General features: G+C 35.9%; 5 protein-coding genes and 1 non-coding gene across 7 annotated transcripts; 5 read left to right on the forward strand and 1 right to left on the reverse strand.

The window, feature by feature from the left end:
• Positions 1-22: 22 nt before the first annotated feature.
• On the reverse strand, positions 23-6,659 carry LOC106135102 (histone deacetylase HDAC1). Its single transcript, XM_013335300.2, has 11 exons — positions 6,484-6,659; positions 5,992-6,104; positions 4,621-4,738; positions 4,310-4,410; positions 3,598-3,841; positions 3,118-3,294; positions 2,864-2,966; positions 2,068-2,302; positions 1,759-1,848; positions 1,053-1,200; positions 23-770 (listed from the first exon to the last, which is right to left on the reverse strand). The coding sequence occupies exons 1-11, from the start codon at positions 6,530-6,532 to the stop codon at positions 694-696; spliced, it is 1,455 nt and encodes a 484-aa protein (XP_013190754.1). The 5' UTR covers positions 6,533-6,659; the 3' UTR covers positions 23-693.
• Positions 6,660-7,574: 915 nt separating this feature from the next.
• LOC106135022 (ATP-dependent RNA helicase p62) lies at positions 7,575-11,661 on the forward strand. Of its 2 annotated transcripts, none has more exons than XR_001228617.2 (6): positions 7,575-7,656; positions 7,856-7,931; positions 8,438-9,466; positions 9,643-9,881; positions 9,986-10,485; positions 10,655-10,793. XR_001228617.2 is itself a non-coding variant. In XM_013335183.2 (6 exons), coding segments are annotated over exons 2-6 (1,626 nt in total). In that variant the 5' UTR covers positions 7,576-7,656; positions 7,856-7,929; the 3' UTR covers positions 11,292-11,661. The 2 variants fall into 2 exon arrangements, 1 of the variants encoding a protein (XP_013190637.1); XM_013335183.2 differs by lacking the exon at positions 9,986-10,485 and adding an exon at positions 11,115-11,661 and having other exon boundaries at positions 7,576-7,656; positions 10,655-10,833.
• Positions 9,509-9,580, forward strand: LOC132902281 (small nucleolar RNA SNORD61). The gene has a single exon (XR_009657075.1). It is a non-coding gene; the product is annotated as a small nucleolar RNA SNORD61 (small nucleolar RNA).
• A 1,170-nt stretch (positions 11,662-12,831) lies between the features above and the next one.
• LOC106135023 (ATP-dependent RNA helicase p62) lies at positions 12,832-16,577 on the forward strand. Its single transcript, XM_013335184.2, has 5 exons — positions 12,832-13,173; positions 13,545-14,483; positions 14,780-15,012; positions 15,587-15,765; positions 16,296-16,577. The coding sequence occupies exons 1-5, from the start codon at positions 13,121-13,123 to the stop codon at positions 16,488-16,490; spliced, it is 1,599 nt and encodes a 532-aa protein (XP_013190638.2). The 5' UTR covers positions 12,832-13,120; the 3' UTR covers positions 16,491-16,577.
• Positions 16,578-17,254: 677 nt separating this feature from the next.
• Positions 17,255-21,121, forward strand: LOC106134906 (uncharacterized). Its single transcript, XM_060946453.1, has 6 exons — positions 17,255-17,500; positions 18,209-18,376; positions 18,698-18,940; positions 19,476-19,628; positions 19,963-20,116; positions 20,750-21,121. The coding sequence occupies exons 1-6, from the start codon at positions 17,420-17,422 to the stop codon at positions 20,923-20,925; spliced, it is 975 nt and encodes a 324-aa protein (XP_060802436.1). The 5' UTR covers positions 17,255-17,419; the 3' UTR covers positions 20,926-21,121.
• Positions 21,122-21,388: 267 nt separating this feature from the next.
• LOC106134907 (uncharacterized) lies at positions 21,389-23,547 on the forward strand. The gene is made up of 2 exons (XM_013335049.2): positions 21,389-22,292; positions 22,918-23,547. The coding sequence occupies exons 1-2, from the start codon at positions 21,447-21,449 to the stop codon at positions 23,332-23,334; spliced, it is 1,263 nt and encodes a 420-aa protein (XP_013190503.2). The 5' UTR covers positions 21,389-21,446; the 3' UTR covers positions 23,335-23,547.
• Positions 23,548-23,552: the final 5 nt, after the last annotated feature.

Genomic DNA, 23,552 nt, shown 5'->3' on the forward strand with positions numbered 1-23,552 from the left:
CTGTTCCTGAAAAAATAAAACATTTTTGAATATGATAGTTTCACATTGATACTTTTATTGATATTCTATCATTCAAAAATATACCAATTCGACAAGTGCTTAATTTACCTATAAAAATCCTTACCACTAAAATTCATTTTAACATTCCTACCTAGAATTCTGAATTCACTCCACTTCCAAAGCTTCAATACACGACGAGAGATCTGAAGTATAGTATAATACCAAAGCAAATACCTACATTCAAACAATGTCAAGAGTTAAAAGAAAATTCTATCTTGTTTGGTCACCATGAGTCTAGTGGTGTAGAGAAAATTTGAGAGATTTTTTAACAATCACTAGAGGATGACGAATCCAAAGAATAGGAGTTTTGTTGTTTGCATTGCATTCATTACTTTTTGAATGAGGATTAAATAAAATTGATACTTCGTTTTTCTAAATTAAATGTTTTTTACAAATTTGAAAATTTCGCAATATAACGGTACCATACATATAAACTTAAAATTAAGGCCGTTGTTCACTAACTTTTATCATACGAACAGCGCTCTTGATGTGCCGTCTATGTAAAGTAAAATAAACTGGATAAATAAACTTTCAGCAGTCAAAATTACTTATTTCATTGTCACAGGTTTGATAATGTCAATTAAACCTTTAACATTGTCGTTTGCGGGTCCTAGCCAGATCTTAACGCCCGCATCAGGGATTGGTCGGTACTTCTTTCTTTGGTTCCTCTGTGCCGGTCACGGCTTTCACGTCGTCCTTTGAATCTTCGGCTGCAAAAAATTTTTTTATAGTGATTGATGTAAGTAATAGAAGTGTTTAGTATTTATTAATTTATCTTCCTCATCAAAAATTTCTTATATTTACAGAAACTTTTGTTTAGAAACTACTCTTAATTACTATATGTGTTTACTAGCGGAGATAATGTACCTTTTTAACAGTGTAAGAATTTTCATGATCAGTTCATTAACTCCGAAGAATAGCCCTTACAAAACAAAGTTACAAACAAAGAAAGATTTTTTGGAAAGACTATTCGTTGGAAATAAGACACTAACTTTTGATCTCGTCTTTGATTTGGTCCACATCTTTGTCCAGCCGCGGTCGCTTGCGCGGCTGCGAGCGGTACGAGCGGTTGTCGCGGCGACCGCCGGAGCCTTCGTCCTCGGAATCAGACAGCTCACCATCACCGGTTATGCGTTTGTCCTGAAATGACATAATAATGTTATTTAAGCGAAGAAAAAAAAGAGGATTATTTCTAACCTGATCCAAAACCTTAACCCGGTCGTGGGTTAAACTAGGGATCAGAAAAAAAAATTGTGTGCTAGCTGCTTCTCTTCCTGTGCAGATTATAAAAGTAAATCAAGAAAAAGGCCAATAAACTTGGGACTTCTCCTAAGTTAATAGCAACCTGTCACTGTTAGAATCTCAAGTCTATCATCAAGCCATACAGTTGAATGTGATGATTATATCACTGTTCTATCACTAACCCAATTAGCTGAACGTGGCCAAGTCTTTTCAAGTAATCTGTCTACCCCGCAAGGGATATAATGTCATTATATGTATACTAATATTTACGACGTAAACATAAACGCCAGTGTTGAATAAAAAAGCTAAAAATAAACAATTATTAAAACTCCCTGCTACAATATGTCGGATATAATATGAAGGGAAGATAAAATTTAAAAAAATGTCCGTTTTTACACAAGAATACAAAGAACAAGCTTGTTTAGCTAAAGTATCGGTAAAAAAACTAATAATTACCTTTTCACTCTGTGGTAGCCTCTCATCCTTGTCAACTTTATCTTCATCTTCAGATTCATCATTAACAGCATCTTCAGGAATTGGTTGAACCTACAAAAAGATAATCAGTATATCAAAACAGGTACCTCCGGGGACACAGACAAGCGAACTACCGCTGCGCCACAGAGGCCAAAGTAGGTAATAAAGAATGTTGTTGCAATATGATTTTCTCACTACAAAACTATAATCGTAAAAAGACTCCATCCACATACAATAAAGATAGAAATAATAAAACAATCATCTGTGTTGTATCAAGTGAAAATTACGCACCTGAACGCCAGGCGCGTGTGGCAACATCCTCAGGTTCTCGAAGAGCCTATTCTTGATTTTCTCCAGATATTCGGGCGTGTTTTGATTGGACATGTTGCTCGGCGATATGTGCAGTTTGAAGTCCGGCCCGAAGTACTCGAAATAGTCGTTGTATGGCAGCTCGTTAGCGATCTCCACTCCCAATGCCACTGAGGTTTCATACGTCCAACAGCGGGACACGTTGCGAATTGTGTAACTGTTGGAGTTAGGTTTACATAAGTAATTCTCGCCACATACCTACATGAGGCCATACAGCCAAAAAATACGTCGAGAAAGATAATTTCTAGTCTCTGCATGCCAATGGTTAAAGAACTGAAGACATTGTAGACTGTAAGTGGAGAGAGAAAAAGAAAGTGGATCCTAGGCCGCGCTAGTTGGCGAAGGGTGCAACTAGACATCAGAAACACGCCAAGATTGTACATAGGGATGCATTGTACATAGGAACTTTATTTCTAAAAACCCTAAAGAAAACTTCTTAAAAAATTCTCTGATAGATTTTGTCTATGTATATCTTTCCCATAGATGTCGTAAAAGGTGACAAAATGGCTTATAAACTTGGGATTCTTGTAGGTGATGGGTCAGCAACTTGTCACTTTTTGAATCTCAATTCTATCATTAAAAAATGCAACTGAACCCCCGCAAGGGCTATAGACATGATTGTTAATTATTAATCGCAGGCCAAGTGTTCTTGCATGAATAAATTATCTGAAATTCCGTGTTTTTAAATATATTGAAGAGAAAAGGTACTCTAACTTACCCTCCTCCACCCACAAGTAAGAAGGGCAATCCAAATCTTTTGACGAGCTCCACACAACGACCGTGCCCTCGCACTGTCAGATTGAAGCAACCTAATCTGTCGCCTGTAATATAAAAAATACATGTGAAAAAATATTGTTCGCTTGACTAAGATTAATGTACATACATAAAATCTGTAAAATGTGATATTTTAAAAAGCTTAGAACAGCTCACGACTTTCAGGAGCACACTATGTTTATATTTGTCAAAATTTACCTGTAAGGGAATCAGCTCCGCATTGCAGGACCACAGCGCTCGGCTGGAATGTCTCCATGACCTTAGAGATGATTGGCACGAAGATGGATTCGTAGGACTCGTCGTCCATGCCGTCCCGCAAGGGGATGTTCACTGCGTAGTACTTTCCTTTGCCGGCGCCGATATCACGTAGATCGCCTGTGAATAGATTTCATTTTTTGATATTTTGTCACAAAAAATAGTTAACCAATAAGTAACATTTGACAAAAATAAATTACAAGTATGCAACTTAATAAATTTAAATAACAGAATTCTACAAATACAATAACAAGAATGATCAGTCATGGTCAAAAGGCTCACACCAAGCTCCTCTTCAGAGAGATGAGGATTTAATGGGACACCAGGAGCCCTCCTGCTGAACAGTAGAAGGAATAGTACTACCTACCTAGAATTCATAGCATAGTCATTGTTCAAATTGACATTTTTAAGAGAAAAGCTAACCTGTCCCAGGAAAGTATTCCCCATATTTGTGGAATGACACCGTCATCACTCTGTCGGTTGTGTAGAAAGCTTCTTCGACCCCATCACCGTGATGGACATCAATATCAATGTAAAGAACCCTCTGGTGATACTTTAACAACTCCAGGATGCCCAGAACAATGTCGTTCACGTAGCAGAAACCGGATGCTTCGGATTTCTTCGCGTGGTGAAGGCCACCACCCCAATTGATACAGATTTCTGAAGCCTGAAAAAAGAGATAATTTTAATGTGTTGTAACATATTACCAATTATACTTCATGGCTTTATCCCTGAAATATGAAATAGCCAACAGTCTCAAAGACTGAAAAGCCGCATTCAGCTGGACAGTTTAGGGATGGTAAGAGGAGAGTAATGTATCCTTACATTTTAAATATGAATCGTGTGTCGATAGTCTAGTTAAAACAGTTTCGAGATTGATTTGGTTATGTATCAATAAGACCAATAATAAAAAGACCCAAATACATATCACAAAATTACATTATTTAGCTGAATATGGTCTTTCAAGAATGTTGGCTGTCTTCCTCACATGGGATATAGTTGAGATAATGTTGCTTGAAATATACTTCACTTATTTGGTTTAATTTTTTAATAAAGTTAACTAACTTTTACCTAAGGTTGAAACTAGTATTTGGGGAAAATTTGTGAAGTTTGATAATATCTCCAAAAATCTTACCTGCTTGTTCAGTTTAACAGCTGCGGCCACAGACCCTCCGGCCGACAATTGACAGAACTCATACAAACCATCAAACACAGGACAGTCCTCACCAACATTAACTGAAAACAAAATTAAATTGTTAACAAAATCATGCTTGAATATAATATTATAAATGAGAAAGTGTGTTTGTTTGAACTCTTTTCATGTTGAACCACTGAACCAATCTCCATGAAAACTTTAGTTAATATAGGTGCTTTTCGTGCATGCATTGTGGTGGAGATGTAAGAAAAATAGTTTTTAAATTTATTAAGTATAAAATTAAGGCTTACATCGCTGCATCTGTTTGTTGTATTCTGACATGTTGTCAGGTCTGATTGAGCGTAAGAATCGAATATAATCATCCGAGTGGAATTTTGTCATCTCATCTGCTGTAGCCTTGTGGGGTCGCTGAAATAACATTATGTTTTTATACACATCACAAAGTCTATGTTAAAGATGAAAAGAAGCTAATTATATGCATCATCAATATACCAGGTAGGAGGAGAAAGTAGCAGGGAGGAGTATTGTAACTTTAAGTATAATAGGGAAAAAAATACATGTAATAATGAAATAAAAATAATGTTTTGATAGCCACTTTATACATTACAGGTTTGATTAATCAACTATGCAAGCTCACATTGTTTTAAACCCCAATGATAAATGACTTGATGTTTGACATGTCTGTCTCCAGCTGCCAAAAGTATGAAGATTATGATTTGGTTTATTTTTTGTTTAGAAGGTCAGAAATATGTCCAAGAGGGCTACTACCATAAAAGGTTTCATTAGATAATTATTTTTTGGGGTGTTGGTGGTCAAATTGGTAAGGTGTTGCACATATAGGGTTATATATATGTAAATGCTGGTTCAAATCCCACTTCAGCCATTTACCAAAGACTATTTACAAATTACATAGTATAAATATTACAAGGCCACGTTATATTAATTGGTGACCAAAATTGAAAAGAGTATGCCGACAGCCTCTGTGGCGCAGCGGCAGTACGCTTGTCTGTGACACCGGAGGTCCCGGGTTCGAATCCCGGGCAGGGCATGATGAGAAAAGAACTTTTTCTGATTGGCCTGGGTCTTGGATGTTTATCTATATAAGTATTTATTATAAAATATAGTATCATTGAGTTAGTATCTCGTAACGCAAGTTTCGAACTTACTTCGAGGCTAACTCAATCCGTGTAATTTGTCCTGTATATATTTATATTTAATATTTATTTATGTTGAGATGGTTAGGATATGTCGAGAGAATGGATGAGGACAGATTTATAAAACAAGACAGAATTAATAAAGCAGACCTCTAAAAGTAGGACAGGGCCAGCCACGTCGAACTCTTCAAAGACCAAGTTTCTTTAATGTCTTGTTAGGAGTACAAGTAATCGTCAAATATGTATGAAAATATAAATGAGTGTGGAGGAAGCAGGAGAGGTCTGTAAGCATTACAGCAAGTGGAAACCCAGTCTCTGCTTACCCCAATGGAAAACAGGTGTGATGGTATATATGTATGCATATAAAAAATACAATAAAAAATAACTGGTAGGATTTTGATATGTAAAAAATACAACAGAAACAGACTAGACCTTGAGTGTATGAAAAAACTTAGGCTTTTTACAGCCAGGAAGAAAACCTAAAAAATAATAAATTTTAACCCTTACATAAATCTCCATTTTTCTATATAACCCATAATTAAGTAATAAATTATGGGTCATACGTATACGGTGTGGTTTCATAGGATGTCCTTGTCCATAATAATAATTTCCGATGTCACCTAAAGATAACAGAGAAAAAAAAATGTTTATTATGATTTATCATTTTCAACTTTTTAAGAATTTATTACTCAGTTCATTCCAGGGCTTGACACATTACAGTCGGTACTATACACATGAAGCTTGTTAATTTTCCGAACGACCAATGGCGTCAGCGAAACGTGTACGGACGCCATGAAATGAATTGAATAACAATCTATTAAATTCCAAAAGACGCACACATTTCATACACTCCAATGTATGATATATATTTTATGTGATCTTGATTGTTACATTTTTAACAACTGTATAATTTTAATGATACATGCAGAACTCGTTAGTCCAGTAATAATAATGTAAAGGAAATACCAAATGGCGGGCAACAAACTTTGTATCACTTACTATCATAATAATAACACACTCGTTTCTTGCTGTGAGGTTGCATAGCCATTTCAATTATTTAGTAATTCTACTTCAAGCAAACCAATGTCAGTTTAAAATACAATTAATTCCCAAAAATGTAATGTAATACAACCGCTAAAACGTTTCACTATTCAATATTCACTCACTCACGACGATGAACGAATCAATGAATGAATGAGAACTCGGACGACGAATGAGATTGAGAATGAAAAAAAAAAACCATGAGTTTCATTCATTCGTTTCTGTATATAGGCCGGTCTATGGTCGTATACAGAAAGAAAGCTGGAAACTTATAAGTGCTTACCAGCGCTTGAAGCAGACCAAGCAAGATGTCGGACGATGATTTGGTTTTGTTAGAAGATGTGTATTTAAAAATGCGAAAAGAAGCTATAAATAGCATTAATAGAAAAAGGAAACATAACGGAGAGTACCATCATTAATTTGTTAATAAATTGGTTTGATGATGACAGATTTTATAAATGTACTAACTATCCCGGCAAACGTTGTTTTGTCATATAGATAATTTTTAAGTAACATCTAGATAAAAATACATATGAAAAGTATAAATACAAAATACATAGACAGTGGCGCTAGGAAGTTTATATATGTTAAGTATGAGTGTGACTATGTTCTTATTGTTGCAGCGAAGCAGACATAAGGTAGGCAGATGGAATCTACAGAAAAGTGAGAAGGGATAAGCATGTAAGAGTTTGCTGCTATGTATTGAATTGAGATGGTAGTTGGTGACATTTCAGTTTTTTTTAAATACTAATGGCAATGCTTAGCGCTGACTAGCGCGTGTTGAAGCTTGTCGGCACATTGTTCATATATTTTCCTGCGCGGATTACCAGCGCTGTCAAGCGCTTATAAGTTTCTAGCTTTCTTTCTTTGTACGGCCTAAGGCGTGGTATTCCCCTTTACTACAATGAAGAACTGCACAAGTTTTTTAGAAAATCTGCTTTGGCGTTAAGCTCAATAAGGCCACTTTGACAGTTACCGTACCGACCCCGTTTACCGCCTATTCGTCGGAGATAGTTGGCAACATTGCGCGTCTTGTTGTAATTGTCAAGTTGTCAGACACAAGTTCGTTCGGTTCGTTCTTTAGTTCTTCCGTCCTTTCATTACCTTCTTTCTATATCAGCAGCGGTCAAGGTAAGTCGCATCGTTGTAAGTTGTATTTTATTTTATAAAATTTTATAAATAATATTTAAATTCACGTTATGTTTACTTAGTTTTAAAGCCTACGTTTTCTTTTTTTATTTCTAGGCATGTGAGTGAGTTATTTATACAAATTCAGAAATGTTTAATGCAACTCTTGTTCCAAATGTTCATCTCCTCCATTTTGTTTCAGTTGACCCTGCTTCATAATTGAAAAGGAAATCTCATTTTTGTGACTTAATCTTCATCGTCTTTTTAACATCTACTATGTAAGTAGTTTGCTTTAATATGTTATGAAATATGTTTAGTAATATTTTGGTTGGTTTATTAGGAATCATAAGATTTAATCTTAGTAAGTAGGTATAATTATACAGACACACTATAGTATAATGGTATGTATCAACGGTTGTCAAATTCCAGTAATGTGATTCATGGTGTTAATTATTAATTTTTTGATACCTACGTTAGGTATTTGGTATCTAGATTTATTATAAGTATCTAGATCTATTGTTTGTTTTATTGATTCAAATGCCGTTGATTTGGCTGCAATGCGCATGTGTCAGAAATACCTACACCCTACTTGAATACGTGGCTAACGTGTTAGCAGTCCCTACCACGTATTGTAAGTCCTTCAGTGGCGTGTGTGTTCGTACAGAAGTAAGACTTATAAAATTATTTACGCCTACCGTGTTAACGTGAACTAGTTTTCTATTCTACCTACATATTTATTGCCGTACTTATTAGGCCTACTTAATGTGTAATAATATTGTTTTAGGTCTGGAAATTGGAACAATAGCCGTGGTGGAAACGGTGGTTCCAAGTTTGGAAGCGGTGGCTCCAAATTTGGTAATGGTGGCTCTAAATATGGAGGAGGTGGGGGCGGTCGCTTTGGTTCTGGGGGAGGTTTTGGCGGCAAAAAGGATTTTTCTGGAGGCCAGAACATGCGACGCCCCAACTGGGATTCCATGACCCTGCAGCCCTTCAACAAAAATTTTTACAACCCACATGAATCTGTACTGAACAGGTCCCCATATGAGGTCGAATCGTACAGAAACCAGCATGAGATCACCATCAGTGGAGTCGACGTTCCAAATCCTATTCAACATTTTGATGAAGCTAACTTCCCTGATTATGTAAATCAAGGAATATCAACTATGGGCTACAAAGAACCTACACCAATTCAAGCCCAAGGATGGCCCATTGCTATGTCTGGGAAAAATTTAGTTGGGATTGCTCAGACTGGATCTGGTAAAACTTTAGCATACATATTGCCTGCAATTGTTCACATAAATAACCAACAACCTATAAGACGTGGTGATGGCCCCATCGCTTTAGTACTGGCTCCTACTAGGGAGTTAGCACAACAGATTCAGCAGGTGACTACTGAATTTGGTAATGCTGCATATGTACGCAACACTTGTGTGTTCGGAGGAGCACCAAAAAGAGAGCAGGCCCGTGATCTCGAAAGAGGAGTGGAAATTGTGATTGCAACACCTGGCCGTTTAATTGATTTCTTAGAAAGAGGCACCACCAACCTTCAACGATGCACTTACTTGGTCTTGGATGAAGCTGACCGAATGTTAGACATGGGCTTTGAACCTCAAATCAGAAAAATCATTGAACAGATTCGCCCTGACAGACAAACCTTGATGTGGTCAGCCACATGGCCAAAGGAGGTCAGGAAGTTGGCTGAAGACTATCTCGGAGATTATGTACAAATTAACATTGGATCTTTACAACTGTCTGCCAATCACAACATCTTGCAAATTGTAGATGTATGTCAGGAGCATGAGAAAGAAAACAAGTAAGTTGAAAGTGTTATTTATTTGACACTTACTATATTAAAACAATGATGATTGTTTTTGTATGATCCCTTTGATTAAATTAAGTAAATCCTCCTCTAAGAAGATCTGAGTTCAACAAATAAATATAAAGCATACTAATGATTTTATATGAGATACTAATGTATTATATTTCCAGATTAAATGTATTACTTCAAGAAATTGGTCAGAGTCAAGAACCTGGTGCCAAGACAATTATCTTTGTTGAGACCAAGAAGAAAGTTGAGAATATCACAAGGAACATTAGAAGATATGGATGGCCTGCTGTTTGCATGCATGGTGACAAAACACAGCAAGAGAGAGATGAAACATTGTATCAGTTTAAGCAAGGCCGTGCCAGTATTCTTGTTGCAACTGATGTTGCAGCTAGAGGATTAGGTATGTTACCATATGGATTTATTTTTAAAATTCATGATTGTGTTCATACAGTAAGTTACGTATTTATTTAATATTATAACTTGTATTTGTTTTTATATTTTCAGAGGCACTGGCGGAAAGTTATTGTGTTCTAAACGCGTACTACCCCAAATTATTGGGAAAGCTACTGCACTGGATTTGTAGATGAAAATTAGTCTGATGCAGTTGTTTACTGAGAATGCAATAACTCGTCATAACTATGGTGCCTCAAATGTGCCTTTCACTGTGACTGTACCCGAGGCCGGAAAGCTTGATGGTATGTCCGTACAATGCGGATACACTTGAAAGTGTGGAAAACCTGGTGATGCACTACATAATAAATTCAAAGATTGATATAGACCTAGAGAATGGTGCATCGTTGAAAAACTTGACCACAAGTTGAGATGATCTGCGCGGGGTCAAGGGTTTTCTATTTCGGCCAATGGAGTTTTTAAAGGGGCAATAGTAAAAAAGCATTGCAAATACCTAATAACATAATATGTCAATATGCCCTTGACAAGACTCCTGGGTTCTGAGTGAGAGGCAGAATTTACTGTTGTTTCATAATCTGTGTAACTTTATTCATGTAAGTAATACAGTTACTTACTTCACATGACATATTTAAGATTTTTCAGGTAGTTTCAATGCTTGCAAAGTATTGTATGAAACAGATTGATTTTATTGAAAATTTGTATCTGTTGAAAAGCTTTGAAACTTTTAGACTGTCAGAAAAGTAATAAATGTTTCTTTTTCAGATGTGGATGGCATCAAATATGTAATCAACTTTGACTATCCAAATTCATCTGAGGATTATATTCACCGCATTGGCAGAACAGGCCGTTCAAAGACGAAAGGAACATCATATGCTTTCTTCACACCCTCCAATTCTCGCCAAGCTAAAGATCTTGTCTCTGTCCTGCAAGAAGCCAATCAGGTTAGTGGATTTAGTTTATTTTCCTACATCCTCATACCTTTGGCATGGGTACGTTCATATAGCGTAACATGAATGCAAGTATGAGGTACATTAATTACAGCTACATGCCTTCGGTGTTCACACAAAATTTGTCTGAATCCCATCCTCAGATGTTGTAACAAATTTAAGAATTGTAGATGTCTATACAAATTTATAAGTGTTCATTGGAAATACTTAACCAACCATGTAGGTATGTAATATTTTTTTGTTATATTATTATTAACAAATGCATTCTTTTGTAGACTGTCAATTCTCAATTGCAAACGATGGCTGACCGTTGTGGCGGAGGTGGAGGTGGCTGGAATAGAAACAGATACGGAGGTGGGCGCGGTGGAGGTGGCACCTTCAAGCGAGGCGGAAACTTTGGCAGAAGTAACGGGCAAGGCAACAATGGACACAGGAGATTTAATGATTATTAATGTAATTCTTAATACTAATAGCAGATAATTAAAAATCCTCATAGGAATACTTTGTGTGAATGTGTAATTATAATATGGAACTCTTGTTTGCCTCTGGAAGTCTGTATTTATTTTAATTTGGTTCAAAGGTTTCTAAACCATTTTTTATTTTATGATTTAAGTTTCATTGCACTGTGATATATTTTTAGCTGTGATTCTTGTGAGGATTAGCTAAAGTTTCTATTTGATCTAGGCTTTCCTAGTGTTTTATGTATCAATTTGCAATATATATCAGATTTTGTAATTACAAAGCCCTACTTTTGCGACTTTCACATTCTGAAGTTTCCGCATTCCATTGTTCCGTGATCTATAAATAAACTAATTCTAAGCATTATAAGTTTTATTTAATCCTTAGGCCATTTTAGCTTCTGCGAGGGGCTTTTCTCCCGTAGGAAATCCTCCAAAACAGTTTGCATTTTGCAATTAGGTGTGTACCTACTTTACGAGCAGTCACTATACTAAGGTGAAGTACGGGGGTCGGTGAATGAAAATGGATGAACGTCAAGATGACGGAGCCACCTCGCAAAACACAAATATTGTCGAACCAGCCCTTAGTACCTGGTTTGTACCTATAGGTACCTATATCAAAAAAATTTGTACCTCAAAGAATTCAAAAATATCGCTTGTGATATGTGGTTCCTCCATCTTGACGTCAAAATGGAGGAACCACCTTCGTTTCTTATAAAAATATAATATATACCGTCGAGATGACCACACGGACACTTAGTACCTCCCAAGATCTTATCGCTATAATCGTTTTTTAAGAAAATAATTAACAAAAAGAAAATGACAGAAGTGCCTGTGGTTAATTATAGCAAAATGTATTAAACGAAAACTTTACTTCAAAATAGTTCTAGGCGTTCAGCTGTTTGTCTTAATGATAAAATATGATAAACGTACATTACGAATATATATAGCACAGGCGGACTTATCGTTAAGCAAGCTCTTCCAGATAGTGAAAGGTAAAACATGTAACATTGACATATACTTACACAGACGACATAAAATAAATAAATACATAGTTATAAACATATTATTATCTTTATAAAATAGCTTGATTATTTATGAAAAATGAAGATAAGTTATGAAGCGATTTAATACTCCTTCAAGTTCTTTATAAAGGTACCTATTATTTGTGAGGTATGTAGGTATATTGGCATGCTGTTTTTTACTTACAAGAAGAACCTCATGGTTAATATCTTTTGGAGTTTTAGTATACGGTAAGCACAGTACCTATCACTTTTCCATTGTCCAGACTGATACCACCACGATATTTATTTGAAGATACAGTTTTGTAACTCAACTTAAACTCCAAAGCGAGGATAACCCACAAAAATGGTCCATTAGCACTGCGTTGTTATTCAAATCAGTCTTTGCGAAAACTTTGTGAACTTTGAATCCGGTGTTTTTGACTTGGAGTCGCAAAATTATTTTGAACCAATGACTAAAAACATGGGCGAAAATATGACGGCATATATAGATCGTCTCGTTCGTCGTCTATATATATCTGTCAATGTCAACAGTCAGTGTTCTAGTCAACAACTGTCAAAGGAATATCAGGAAAAGAAAGACCAAAAAAACGTGAAAATCAATGAAAAAATTGTTTGAATACCTATATTTAATTATTTGGAATCAATTATTTATATATATTGCTGGCTAAGTCTTCAAATATGAGTAATTTTTTGAAAGTGAAAATTTAACTTATACGCTACGCAAGTTTTAGAACTAACCTATGACCTCGTGAAATTATTGGAACTCATACTTTGTCTACTATTCGAAAAGTTGTAATAATGGCTTTAAACTTATTGAAAACATTATTGAAAAGAAATGATTTATGCAAACTGTAAGTAATTTGTATAATACAAAATTTTTATATCATTCCGCACAAGTATTATCACAAATAATTATGACATTGTGTGCTGATTGCTCAAGCATAAGGGTTTATTTGTGTTCTGTCTCTTCATCGGCTATAGTCATCCGCAATCTACAAGAAATTTTCAATAATTACAGCTGCTTTTGGGCTTAATGATAAAAATAAGATTCAAATAATGACAGGTTGCTAGCCCATCGCCTTAAATGGGAATCCCAAGTTTATAAGCCTATCCCTTAGTCGCCTTTTACGACGTCCATGGTTAAGAGATGAGGTCCTATTCTTTTCTCTTATTGGTTCTGGGAACATTTGCATAAAAATTTACAAGATTTACTTATTTTCAGACTAAATCACTCAAGGAACACCTCAGAAGATGGAGCACTTTTAATTAGGCTACTAAGTAGTGCAAGGAATGTACATTCATCAAATATTAAAAAGCAGGTTTTTAATGACCCAATTCGGTCACAATTTTTCTGTGCTTATAGGTTTTACTCTGTCAAAACTGCTGAGCAACAAGACATTAATAATTATCGTACAGAGCATAAGATAACGGTAATAGGTCAGGATATTCCTAGTCCTTTTACAGATATTGATAATAGTGAGTTTCCAGATTACATAAAAAAATTTCTAAAGAGTCAAGGGTTTGAAAAGCCGACTGTGATACAGTCGCAAGGATGGCCTGTGGCCTTGAGTGGTCAGAACTTTGTTGGTATTGCTCAAACAGGCACTGGTAAGACACTTGCATACTTGTTGCCTGCTGTTGTGCATATTAAGGAGAAGGAAGCAAGGAGAGGGTTAGGTCCAAGAGCGCTTGTCCTGGCCCCCACCAGGGAGTTAGCTCGACAGATAGAACAAGTTGCCAAAAATTTCAGAAAGCTTTTGAATGTAAAATGTGCTTGTATATATGGTGGGGCAAGTAGGTCTGCCCAGGCCAACATCTTAGAAGCAGGAGTCGATATTCTTATAGCTACTCCAGGAAGATTGAATGATTTCCTTGTTAGCAAAACCACTACACTCTGTAGATGTACTTATGTTGTGCTCGATGAAGCTGACAGAATGTTGGATATGGGATTTGAGCCACAAATACGCCAAGCTTTAGAAGGCGTGCCACTGGAAAGACAAATCTTAATGTTCTCAGCGACATGGCCAAAGGAAGTGCAACATTTGGCTAAGGATTATTTGGGAGAGTATGTGCAGGTTAATGTAGGTTCCACAGAATTGTCAGCCAACCACAATATAGAGCAACACATTCATATTTGTGAGCAGCAAGCAAAATTAGACAAGTGAGTACTACTTTAAAAAAATTAAAAGTAAGTAGTAACCCAGTTATTATTTCTTTCACTTTTTTATTTATATGATATTATAAAATATTTATTTGATGATTTACAAATTGCAGCATTACATATGTATAAACCAGAGCAAAAGTTGGTTTATAAAATAATTATAGGGCAAACTTTAGTTTTCAAAAAACATGATTGGCTATAAAAGAAATTATGAAATAGATTTTCAGTTAAATTTTTTATGAAGTTATTGTAGAATGTTTAAAAAGGAAAAGATTATAGATAATTTTAATTTTTAGGTTCAAGTCAATAATGCACAGTATAGCGGGTGATGGGTTTGGAAAGCTTCTCGTCTTCACAAATACAAAGAGATTTGTGGATAATTTAACTCTGATGCTGAAGAGAAATGGCTGGCCAGCAGTAGGGATCCATGGAGACAGGACACAATTGCAAAGAGATACCATTATTAATAGATTCAAATCTGGGCACACCAACATCTTAGTGGCTACTGATGTCGCTGCTAGAGGTCTTGGTATGTATAACATTTTATGATTGGCGCACACTTTTATTCTTCTTGCTATTGTTGTTATTTGTCTTCTCAATGCAGAGAACCAATGGATTCACAATGTTTCACAAACCTAATGGTCATTTGTTTAAAAGAAAAATTATTATACATATAATCACGTCTATATCCCTTGCGGGGTAGACAGAGCCAACAGTTCTGAAAAGGCTGATAGACCATGTTCAGCTGTTTGGCTTTATGGTAGAATTGAGATCCAAATAGTGACAGGTTGCTAGCTTATCGCCTAAAAGAAGAATCCCAACTTTATAAGCCTATTCCTTAGTCGCCTTTTATGACATCCGTGGGATCGAGATGGAGTGGTTCTATTCTTTTTTTTTATTGATGCCGGGAACCACAAGGCGCCTTTAAAAATTATTATAGCACCAGACTACCAAATAACAAAAAATGTTCCACTGAAAGCATCAAAATCATATCAACTTTTTATACCTACTTTTTTTTTACAGACTAGACCCGCAAGTTTTGTTCTATTATCCATAAGATAAAAAAAATCATTGATTACCATATCCATATTGTTTTTTAACAGATGTGAGCGGCGTCACTCATGTAATTAACTACGACTTCCCGAACACGTCAGAGGATTACATTCACCGTATCGGTCGCACTGGGAGACAACAGAACAAGGGCGTAGCTCACACAATGTTGACGGAAGACGACGCGCGGCAAGCGCAGAGCCTAATCGCCGTGCTCAAGGAAGCCAATCAGGTGACGATATTTACCCACTTTCTTAATTCGAGGACTGCTGTTTCTGGTTAAACTTTCTCATGGCCAATTCGATTAGGCAACTCAATTTCTCCACTCAATCAATGTTTTAATGTTGAACATTGAAGAATATGTCGAGAATATTTTACCTTCTTACTTCAAGGAGTGCTTTTCCAAGTTATACTTGCCTGTAGCTCAAACTTGGATGTTTATCTTTATAATAAAATATACTATTGTTGAGTTAGTATCAACACAAATTTTGAACTTACTTTGAGGCTAACTGAATCTGTGTAATTTGTCCCCAATATATTTATATTTATTTATTCTTCTATAACAACCAACACACTCCACTCAATGTTTCAGCTATTTGTAACATCTAAGTATGTGTTGGGGCTTAAAATGTAGTAAAATTGGTGGCTGTTGTTATTGAATGTTGGTAGTTCGAGAATAGATTTTTCTGTGAACCCTTGATGAGGCGTGATTTTATGTATGTACCATTTACCAGTCATAATAACATATTTCTTATATTTCAGGAAGTTCCAAAAGAATTGATGGATCTAGCACGTAGTTTCCGCCTTAATAAGACAAAGGAACATCAGTACAAGAAATCATACTCATACAAATCTAATTACAACCAAAACTGGAACCCCAACAAACGATTTAACAAATTCCGCAGCAATAGTATGGACAGGCCAAACTTTAGAAATGATAGATATGATAGATACTAAAATGTATATACCTACATTGCATTTCATAGATATAGACATCGTATCTAGCACAACTTTGTATGCCGCTGTAATAATATAAATTTTGATTCTGTTAAATGTTGTATTGTTTTTGCATGAAGATTCCCTTAAAAAAGAGATATTGAAATGTTTTTACACAGTAATCAGAGATTATCACAAGATTTTTCAATTTATGAAGGATTAGCCACAGCTTCGCCAGCGCGTATTTAGCGCCACCTATTTAACAGTTTTCGCACATTCCGTGGGAACTACGGTTTCTACCGGTAAAAACCGTAGTTCCCACGGGATTTGCGAAAACCACAGAGCAAAGGACGTAGGGTACCCTTCATCCCGGGATCTGTGTATGCAAACTTTTATGCAGATCGCTTCAGTGGTTTAACTGTGAAGCGGTAAAATATAAGTATGGTTATGGAGAGTATCGATAAATAAAATAATTTGATATAATATATTAATACTTCATGAACTTATTAGGATTTTGTGAGCATATTTTTACTATTCATGCCATATATCCCTCGATTTCGGTTCAGGTGGAAGGGACCATACTTAGTACTTGGACAATACCGAGTCAGTCACAGGTAATAACCTTCTCTATTATTGTCACAGATTTAAAAACATTTCTGTAATTATTGTGCGACTCTCACGTTTCTAAATTACATTTGATCTCTACAATATCGCAGACCAAGGAACCGCAGGAACAAAACATATCAGTTTCTATGGCAACACTGACATTAATGATAAAGTAGAAATTCAGTACAATAATAACAATACAGAAATAACTTTTAGTGATTTGTAGACAATAGAAGATAAAAAAATTAAGCCAAGTGTTGAACAGTGGCTTATAACTGAAATGATAATACCTTAATCAGGCGGTGTTTTTAATAATTTGATGTTTAGTATAGGAAAATCAAGACATGACCAACTTGGCTCTGCCAGATCTTGATGTGCGAACAGTGCTCAATGTGGTGGAGGAGAATTTTGAGAAAGTAGAACTGGTTAGTACTTCCATACGTTACTCCTTGTACAACCCTGTCAATATTATCGAAATTTCCTAGTCAGGTTAGTGGAATTGAGTTATATGCACTAGCTACCTGAGTATTTCTCTCATGTCTTTATCTCTTACGGGGTAGACAGAGTCAATAGTCTCGAAAAGACTCGAAGGCCACGTTCAGCTTCATTACTTAATGATAGTATTGAGATTCAAATAGGGTCTGATTGCTAGACCGTTGCATAAAAATGAATCCCAAATGAGCCCCTCGCTTGCTTGAATTTTTCATTTTGCGCGAAGAATACACTATTTAAAGCTGTACCATTTAAGTATGTACTTAATTAAGTATATCGATACATATATCACTGCAAAAGCACCATTCAGTGTTACATTTACAGTCCTTATGTGTCTTCATAATTCGTGCCGTTTCTTTGCCAGTACTTTAATAGAATAAGGCCACTCCGTCTCTTTCCCATGGCTGTCGTAAAAGGCGACTAAAGGAATACGCTCATTCATCTAGTGCAACTTTTCCCATTTTCTATTATGGGTTAGGTTCCCCTGCACAGATTAGACAGACAGGAGTCGCTTCGTATTAAAACCATATAAATCATAGTCAACAGGCGCATACCAGACTTCTTCGAGACAGGTGACGATGTAACCGGTAATAGGAGGACGAAAGAGAGGTAATCAGTAACCTAAATCTTCATATTTACAGAAAGCGTACGCTGTTCGAATGATTTATATAGGGGAACACACTATGTGCAAGGAAGATATGATAAAGCATTTTAAAAAGACTGTCAATGCGGTGAACGCGTGCTACTGTGAAGTTAACATACAAGGTCTACTGTTAGTGTACGACAGTTACTTTATCCATGTTTTAGAGGTGTGTTATTGTTTTCTTAAAAGTTACCTACTTATCCTATTAATTTATAAGGCACAATCAAAAGGCATAGTATCTGCGGGTGTTCTAGGCTATGTATGTACTTATGCATCACAGCGAAGTCGTGGCGGGGCTGTAGTAACCAATAAACTCAAAAAATTATAAGTAGATCGATTTTATATTTTTATTTGGTATAAAGACAGATAAAACCGTTAGGAGTAACATCGGCTACTTTGTTTCTTCGTACAGGAGCAAAGTCATGTGCATTAGCAAATATACCTATTTAGATTTTTTCATAAAACTCTTCGGATACTTCTAATGCAGGGTTCAGAAGACACAGTGCATAGACAATTAAGATTCCTTTTTAAAGAAGAGCTGGATTGGATTGAGGAAATGGACCGTCTGGAAGAAGAGGAGGCAGCAGCAGCGGCGGAGGCGGCTGAAGCTGAGGCCATTGAGCTGGGAATCCCCTATGTGCCACCCCCGGCAGTAGATCCTGCCGAGAAACCAGAGAGGAAGATGTTTAAACGCCTAAAACTGCTCATAGTCTATCATTCTATAAAAACGGTGATACTTTTATTTTCTTAACATATATCAGGGATTAACCTAAGTCCTCCCTTACGGGGTTGACACAGCCGATAGTCCCCAAAGTTATTTTCAACTTACTGACTAATGGTGGAATTAAGATTCAAATAGTGGGAAGGTTTCTATCGCGTGTAAAAGAAGAATCCCAAGTTTTTAACCTACAATTTATTAATTAACAACTAATTACGTTTACGTTCCTACAATTTTCTGTTAGCTAGGAAGCAAATTGATGTTGCTTTTTTTCTGGGTGCTGGTGTTACCATGCCACCAGAATACATTTTACCTGACGTTTTAAATGTATTTCTCCCTATGCTACGCTCAAGAGACAATCAGGGAATGTGAACACTGAGAGCAAAGATGAAATGAAAAACATGTTGTAACTGTTCCAAAAGTGTCTTCCATGACTGTACCGCTCTTACTGTTCTTTTAGGTGCGTACTTCAGTACCCAAACTACTAGTACTACTAAGTGCTTCTTTAAGTAGGTACCTAATTACCCAATTTATCTGTTTTATTTAGCGTTGGTTCTCAAACTGGCAAGCTGTGACAGCGCGACCACCTTCCTTGGTCGGCAAACTGGACGTGTATGGACCTCTCCAAGCCCACATGGAACAACTGCGCATCTGTCTCGACAAAATCTTTAAGTTGTGTCGATTCGCTAACGAAGAACATGTGAGTATTATTTGCGCTCAAGAGTAGGTAGCTATTTTAATAAGAAGTCAAATAATTTTCAAAGATTTTGATCTTTTTATTTGATGTATCGAATCGCTAAAATTATACTTCCATTAACTCCAAAAAATAAATAAAAAACACTGTTTCACATTAATTACATGTAAGTCTCAGTTACATCCTCGACCATCATCGATCCCGAAGAGTGTCTTTTTTATCAATTTTCACATGAAGCAACCCAGTCTGACCTCAGTAACATTGCAAGTGAACCTAACACTTAATCATCCTTATATGGCTTAGGCGCTAACTGAATTTAAAGTTCATAGTTTATTTTCAGTTGTCGTTTGAAGGCCTCAGCGCAGTGGATCCTAGAATGGAGGCATTGCCCGAAGTGGCTCTGCTGGACTTTCTCATACAATCGCAGTACATATTTGACCTCCGACAATTTGCGTATATGCACAGGCGTGTTGACGACTACTGCTTTTATTTCGGTAAGTTTATTCGAATGCCGTGTGGTTTCCGGCATTTTAGAATATAACCACTCCATATCATTCCCATGGATGTCATAAAAGGCAACTAAGGTATAGGCATATAAACTTGGGATTCCTCTTGTGGGCGATAGGATAGTAACTTATCACTAACTTATTTGAACCTCAATTCCATCATAAGGCCATAATGCTGAACGTGGCCTTTCAGTCTTTTCAATCGAATCGTTTGCTCAGTCTAACGTCTATAGCCCGAAGGGCGACGTGACGTAAGTTTATCTAAACTTTCATCAATGAAATTGTAGGTACATTTGTAATTTACATTCATACATACATAAAATCACGCCTCTTTCCCGGAGGGGTAGGCAGAGACTACCTCTTTCCACTTGCCACGATCTCTGCATACTTCTTTCGCTTCGTCCACATTCATAACTCTCTTCATACAAGCTCGGCGGTTTCATTTGTAATTTTATTGTTGTTATTTGAATATACTGTGATTTACTGGACTGATTTTGATGATATTTGGCGTAGAGAAAAACTATACTTTCAGGATTAACATAGCCTTCTAGTACATTATAAGAGTGAAACCAAAACAAATTTTCAAATAGTAAATTCAATTGCATTTTCTGTTCTATTCAGAGAGTGTGTGGCCACTACCTACGCATTACACGCCCCGACATCTATACAAGTTGAAGATCGACGATTCGTTCGTGGAACCTTTGCCCGTGATGCCATGGGAGATGGTGAAGAAAGAGGTAGGCGAGGATGAAGAAGGAAGAGAAGAACAGCAGAGCGGAAGCTCCGACAGCGATTAAACATTCGGGAACATCTATAAACTTCCTCAGATATTATTTCGAAAAAGAAAAATCACCCGACATTTTATAAAAATGGCAGTTGTCTGCGAAGGAACTTACTATAGTCACATACACAGTCACAATGTTGAAACTTTTTGTGACGGGTTCGTTATATGGCAGCTTAATATTAATTTTTAGTCAATGCTCTTCTTCCAAAATCGTGATCAATATTTTGTTTTAGTGTATGTAATTGTGTCGCAATTATATTTTGTATGATTATCTTCTAAGAAAAAATATTCTTGTCAATACGTACTTATTGTTTCTTTACTTCTCTTTCTTATAATCTTTATTATAATTTACAATAATTTCGACATATGCTATCCGGCCAATAAGGTATGTTGCTAAAATAAACAACCGTCTAGTAACTATAGCAATATTGATCTGTTCTAAAATCTGTATTAAGAACGAAACTAACTACCGTTTATCGTCTAATCTGTTCTAAACTTATCCTGGTTATATATTTAGTAAGTTATGTATCAGCTATGGACAGTGAAAAAAGTAAGAAATTAATAAGGCGGACAACCAGAAAAACTATCGCAGGTATAAAATTACCTCCGCTTGAAGGTTCTGCAGATGGGCAAGTTAAAACCATACTGGATATAGATCCGGACTATTACTCATTAGTTGAAGGTCGCCCTATAAAACCCAATCCATCTATATATAAGTACAAGCAAAATGTTAAAGAAGTGGCTTTGAAGAAAACGCTATATGGCTTCCTCGTCGATGAAATTCTTAGAATTGAAAAGGAAATTGAAACTGAACGAATAGTTTATGAAACTGCATCAACACATTTTAACGAATATCAAGACAGTTTTGACAAGTTTTTGGCCGACGACAATAATAAAACAATCGCAATAATGAAGAAGTCTGACGCGCTCTCAAAAGATATTTTGATTCTTTCTGAGGAACATAAAAAAGCTAATTATGAGGTCGCGTCTTTAAAATCGAAGTTGCAGTATATTGACGAAACATTATCAATTTTATTATCGTTCCAAAATTTTCTTTGTAAAGCTGCCCCCATACTGTGGCGAGAAAAACAAAATGTCATGTTAGATGTTAAGCATGAAGATATTTTTAGAATGGATTCTAACATTTTTCAGAAGATAGATGTACAGGAAATTAAAGAAAATTTAAACGGACTTCCTCCAACACATCTTTATTTTGAAACACCTGTACAGCTTATAACTGTTTTTGATGCATTAGAGAAACAAAATTTAAACTATTTATTAGCAACTGAAGAGTTAAATACGGAGAAGAATAAATTTTTAAAGGCATTAGATAATATAAAACTAAAATTACGACAGGAACTGGATTATATACAGCAAAAGGTACATACACACACGTCTTTGTCCCTTGTGGGGTAGACAGAGCCAACAGTCTTGACAAGTCTGAAAGGCCACGTTCTGGTATTTGGCTTAATGATAGAATTGAGATTCATAGTTAGATACTCGTAATAAGAGATAGTGACAGGTTGCTAGCCCATCGCCTAAAAGATGAATCCCGAATTTATAAGCCTATCCCTAAGTCGCCTTTTACGACATCCGTGGGAAAGAGACTGAGTAGTCCTATTCATTTTTCTATTAATGCCGGGAACCATCCTGCACTAGCTGATTGATTGTGTGATTAATACTATATTTTCGGTATACGCATGTCATAATTATAGTGCCTACAATTTTCTCCCAAAAAGTATAGATCGTCTTAATAATCTAAAAATTAATCGATCGTCTCTCTATAATATTGTCTTTACCTTATAGACCAAATGTCTATTACATTACATTTTGAATGGGATTTTTTTAATATTCATGTCCTTTGAAAAAAGTTGTTCGTACTTTATACTTAATCGTTTTTGTTTCATCATGTTTACTCGAAATTGGTGGAAACCTCTGAAATGCTTAACATCTATTTTCGTTTATTATTGTATAAAGTGCTTTTAATTTTGTTAATTTATTTTAGATAATTGAGATAGAAGAAATAATAGCTTCCACTGAGGCACGAGAGACAGAAGTGAAAGAAGTATTTTATAGGATATTGGGACAAAAACTGCAATATTTAATTTCATCTGACACTGCGTTGCAAATTTTTAATTATGTTGAATTTGCTTATGAACATTTAATTGCACCAAATGATACTAAACTTAAATCGCTTGCAATGGCTTTGGCGCTTGAAACTGAATATGACAATCTAATGATGGATATATCTGTATATGATCTGAATCTTGTTAAATCAATTGAAAAAGAAATTTACGAAGATGGTGATAAGCAAATAAAACGGGCAAAAGAAGCCCACAAACTATTAAAGGACGTAGAAAAACTAAACAGGCGATTAAAATCTTCCTATGAACCATCAAGGAGGAATACTTACAATGAGTGAATAAAATCATATTTGATAGCCGTACCATTGCCTGTTCATGTGATAGGTAAACACAATATAGTGTTCAATTGTTCTGTGATCAATACATATTCATTCTTCGAGTATTTTATATTATTTAATTTATTAGTCAAGAATGCTAAGTGCTGCTATAAAGATCTTATTAAACTTTCACGCGAAAACCGTCGAAGGTTTTCCTCTTTCCTTCTTTTTCCACTTTT

The sequence above is a fragment of the Amyelois transitella genome, chromosome 11 (genome assembly GCF_032362555.1).
Source record: "Amyelois transitella isolate CPQ chromosome 11, ilAmyTran1.1, whole genome shotgun sequence".
Lineage (NCBI taxonomy): Eukaryota > Metazoa > Arthropoda > Insecta > Lepidoptera > Pyralidae > Amyelois > Amyelois transitella.

Bases quoted from the DNA above. Each gene is read 5' to 3' on its own strand.
- LOC106134907 (XM_013335049.2), top strand. From the start codon at position 21,447: ATGGACAGTGAAAAAAGTAAGAAATTAATAAGGCGGACAACCAGAAAA. The intron at 22,293-22,917 runs GTACATACACAC...AATTTATTTTAG, and splicing joins TGGATTATATACAGCAAAAG to ATAATTGAGATAGAAGAAAT.
- LOC106135102 (XM_013335300.2), bottom strand. From the start codon at position 6,532: ATGGCTATGCAACCTCACAGCAAGAAACGAGTGTGTTATTATTATGAT. The intron at 4,739-5,991 runs GTAAGGGTTAAA...ATGTTATTTCAG, and splicing joins ATAGAAAAATGGAGATTTAT to CGACCCCACAAGGCTACAGC. The intron at 771-1,052 runs GTTAGTGTCTTA...AATTTTTTGCAG, and splicing joins AATCAAAGACGAGATCAAAA to CCGAAGATTCAAAGGACGAC.
- LOC106135022 (XM_013335183.2), top strand. The intron at 9,467-9,642 runs GTAAGTTGAAAG...TTATATTTCCAG, and splicing joins GAGCATGAGAAAGAAAACAA to ATTAAATGTATTACTTCAAG. The intron at 10,834-11,114 runs GTTAGTGGATTT...ATTCTTTTGTAG, and splicing joins TCCTGCAAGAAGCCAATCAG to ACTGTCAATTCTCAATTGCA.
- LOC106134906 (XM_060946453.1), top strand. From the start codon at position 17,420: ATGACCAACTTGGCTCTGCCAGATCTTGATGTGCGAACAGTGCTCAAT. The intron at 18,377-18,697 runs GTGTGTTATTGT...CTTCTAATGCAG, and splicing joins ACTTTATCCATGTTTTAGAG to GGTTCAGAAGACACAGTGCA. The intron at 20,117-20,749 runs GTAAGTTTATTC...TGTTCTATTCAG, and splicing joins CGACTACTGCTTTTATTTCG to AGAGTGTGTGGCCACTACCT.
- LOC106135023 (XM_013335184.2), top strand. From the start codon at position 13,121: ATGGCTTTAAACTTATTGAAAACATTATTGAAAAGAAATGATTTATGC. The intron at 14,484-14,779 runs GTGAGTACTACT...TTTAATTTTTAG, and splicing joins CAGCAAGCAAAATTAGACAA to GTTCAAGTCAATAATGCACA. The intron at 15,013-15,586 runs GTATGTATAACA...GTTTTTTAACAG, and splicing joins TGTCGCTGCTAGAGGTCTTG to ATGTGAGCGGCGTCACTCAT.